Here is a 3,785-nt window from a genome sequence, read left to right on the forward strand (position 1 = left end):
GTATGTGATCATATATGTGCTGAAATGAAGATCCAACACAATCAGCTATTTTCCTTAGGTTTACTAAATGACATTTCATAAAATACCCACTGTGGGTGTGTTATCACCACTGGATTAAACAGTTTGTAATTGGATTTGAAAGTGGATGTTTTTACCTGAACTTGGGACATATGATTTCATGCACATGGTTTTGTTTACTGCCCTTAGGTGACTTCAGTTGTAAACTGGCACTGAATAAATGAAGTGAGTTAAACTGGTTTGAAACTGAACCAATGCATCTTTATTATGTTGGCCTGTTGTGGATTTTTCCTAGTATCTTTTTTATAAAGTGCATTACATTTTAAAAACAAACAGCAAAGCTTCTTTTGCAGTCTTCTTCATACAGGATAGAGCTTTCATACATTTGCTAATATGACTTGCTAGTTTTAACTGGTTTGTTGGTTATCACTGTCTCTAAATCAGGAATAGAATCAAGCTGGTTTCTAATGTAAAGAATGGTTCATTAATCAAAGATGATCAGTCCAAATGAATGCTTTCATTGGTGTTGCTTGGTGTAGCCCTCTCCTTCTTCTTCTTGTAGCTGGGCCAACGACAAACAGGACAACAATGCCTGCCCGCTGCTAACCACACTACAATGCACTGTTGATGGAAGGCGTGGCCACAGGGCAGACCCATTAGCAGCTCCTCACTCACAAAGTTCTCCAGGCACACCACACACTCTGAACACAGAAGCATGTCAGCGGGCCACTGTGACCAATCATACGCAGTATGGTCACATGGACAGGTGCTGATAGGATCATTGTCACTGCTTAAAGATGGGTCTGTGTTACCGTCCTGATTGCACAGCTCTCTTTGGTGCCCTGTGCTGTGGTGTGAATGTCTGCTGAGGCCTGCAGGAGAGTAATCCAGCAGTTCTTGGCTCTCCATTTCATTGTCTTGTTGTATACCAGACACACTTTCCTTATGATGACTGACAGCTTTCAGCCTCCAGGTTGGCAGCAGTTTAATGTAATCTACATTTACTAGTGGACGAAGCCAAAGATCTGGGAAAGCTAAACGCTCAAGTAAGAAGTTTGGATCATCCTCCCAGTCTGAGTAGTCAGATGGAAACTGCTGTAGTGATGCAATTGGGTGGAGCAAATAGGAAGTGTACCAGTCCCACAAATTTGCTAACCACTCCAGGTTGGTAGTGCTGTCCTCTTGGTTCCTGGTGCCACAGCGGCGTTTTTTCTCAAAGTAGTCCACTAACAGACCATGGAAAAGGTAGGTGGACAGGAACAGTGCTGGATGGGATGAGTAGAAGGTCCAGTCAGCTCTTATTAAACTTGCCAGTGTGGTTGTGTCAGCATAACGTAGCAGCTTCAGACTGAAACCATACAGTGTGTTCAGGTAGGGCAGCTGAAGGAGAGCCTGGATGAACAAAACATGAATAAATAAATACAAAGCTTTACTTGTAGTTAATCATTTGCATCTCAGTTGCCAATTACTCTGAACTTCAGGGTCAGCTGGTTCCTTAATACTCACTGGTCACTTTACTATGTGTTAAATACTATTTTTATTACCCTGTTGGAAGTAGTAGTTAAAGAATTGATTTATGTATAAAACTGTGTAAAAATGCATATGATAAAGAGTAATACGAATACAGAACGTTAGCTTTCATCTGTTTCAATGTTTAAAGTAAAATAAATCACATGGTGGGAAAATGTTACATACCGTATTTATTCATGTATAATACAATCTCATGTATAATATGATATAATAATACGTATAAGCTTAAAAAGCATAAAAAATTTAATCCTCAAACTACCTCCAATTTCATACAGACCAAGATTTTTCAGCCTTTGCAGTCTTTATACACATCAGTAAAATGATCATTGGACTGTTCATTTTATTTTAACAACATATGTACTAAAAGGTATTTTGACAACAAATATTTACAGTATCAGCTGTAGCAGCATCATGTGAATTCTGGCATTATACACATAGTCCACCAGGAGGCGCCAACACAAAAATCAGAGACTTCACATGAGATTTGGGCAATCTTGTGGGGGAAAAGCAGATTACTTCCTACTCACAAGCGCCCCCTCTGGTGGGGAAATGCTTTTTTCAGGGATATAACCTTTTTCAGAACACCGGTAGACGGCAGCCATTACAGACGAACACGTGTTTGTTGTTGTTGTTCGAGGAGCGGCCCGGTCACATGCTAATGTCATTAGTTTGTTATCATTACTAAGGTGCAGGAATACTTTTTTTTACATCACGTCGCCTGCTTGGATCTGTTATTATCTCGCTCTGAAGCAAGGAGGAGTGTCAGAGGTAAGCTTGTTTCAACTGCTTTTTACGTCGTGGTCTCATTTCCGGACTCAGGCATTTTGTAAATGAAGCCGATTCAGTTAAAATACATAAGTAAAAATATTTATCCGAGTATAATACTACCCCCAACTTTATGGATGATTTTATTGATTTAATTTATGTATTATACTTGGATTTTTAAAAATCCATTATACACACAACCAGATGACTTTTTACAAGCAAATCCACAGAAGCCCTGAAAATGAAACAGAATATATATATTTTTTCTTTTTCTTTAATGGACATCTTATTTTGAAATAGTAATGTATATAGTGTATTCTAAGCAGTCCTCAAAAAGGTAAGAAGTGTGCACTTTTAGTCATTAGTGATGCCCCTGTATTTATGCTTAGTGCCTACAACAACTAGGAGTAAAATTCTCTGCATAAGCAGCATCTTGAAGTTTCTTTGGGCATGACACTGTGCCTCGCCACAGTGAAGTATTGGTATACGAGTGGAAATATGTATTACTGTTTTTACATCCATCCATTTATCTGTACCTGCTTCTTCCTTTCAGGGTCACGGGGGTCACTGGTGCCCATATCAAACAGTCACTGTGTGAGGGGCGGGGTACACCCTGGACAGGTCACAAGTCCATCACAGACGTACAACAGAAGGAAATTATTTTTTGACTGCTTGCAAGCTTAACACACGCAAGACCTGTAGCATCTGAGATGGAGCTCATGAGATTTTGCTGTTTCTCTGTGTATAATATTGTCTGTCCTTGAAGTGAATTTGCTGGGATGGCCACTCCTTGAAAGATTGGGAGAAGTTTAATCTGCCATAACACACTCTCTGTGGCAGGCTGTGTGTTAACTTCTTAGCAGAGGGCCGTGGGACCGCATTGATTTTGAATAAGGTGCAATACACTTTCTCACCACTGGTAGCAGTAGTGCACCACTCAGATGTTTAACAACTTTTTAATATGTAGAAGAAGAACCTTAGAAACCTGCTGAGAATGGAAACTTATTTTAAATGAAAAATAGAAGCAAAAATGAAAGTAACCAATCAAAAAAGGCCAAAGTTTGTCACTAATATGAAGTACTGCTTCTGTTTTTACCATGCAATATTTTAAAAGTTCAAAACATTATCAAACACAGTTGCATATACAGCTATATTTTAATTTGCACTTTAATTTTTGTAGTTTATTTTTAAACATTTTGAATGTACTTTAAAGAAAATTTAAACTTGTCAATAATCTGTTGTTACTGTTATTGTTTGTCACTAATATGAAGAGCAGCTTCTGGTTGCAAAAGTTTAAAAAGGCTATATTTTCATTTGTACTTTATCAAATTTATTTTTATCATTTTTTATTTGAAACATTAAACATTTTAAATTTATTTATTTTATGCCCACAATTTTATTTTTTGAATTGTCTATTTTTGTTATTGTTCGTGTTAAAAAATATACATACACTCACCGGCCACTTTATTAGG

The 3,785-nt window shown here is 37.8% G+C and overlaps 1 protein-coding gene across 2 annotated transcripts in view; it reads right to left on the reverse strand.

Moving 5' to 3' along the window:
- Nucleotides 1-254: 254 nt before the first annotated feature.
- rnf103 (ring finger protein 103) overlaps nt 255-3,785 on the reverse strand; it is a 31,502-nt gene continuing 27,971 nt past the window's right edge. For both annotated transcript variants that reach the window (XM_014030992.1, XM_014030993.1), the window contains one exon: nt 255-1,410. In XM_014030992.1, the coding sequence (XP_013886446.1) occupies nt 517-1,410 (894 nt within the window). In that variant the 3' untranslated portion in view covers nt 255-516. The remainder of the gene's footprint in view (nt 1,411-3,785) is intronic.

This window comes from Austrofundulus limnaeus, unplaced genomic scaffold, assembly GCF_001266775.1.
Source record: "Austrofundulus limnaeus strain Quisiro unplaced genomic scaffold, Austrofundulus_limnaeus-1.0 Scaffold1155, whole genome shotgun sequence".
Lineage (NCBI taxonomy): Eukaryota > Metazoa > Chordata > Actinopteri > Cyprinodontiformes > Rivulidae > Austrofundulus > Austrofundulus limnaeus.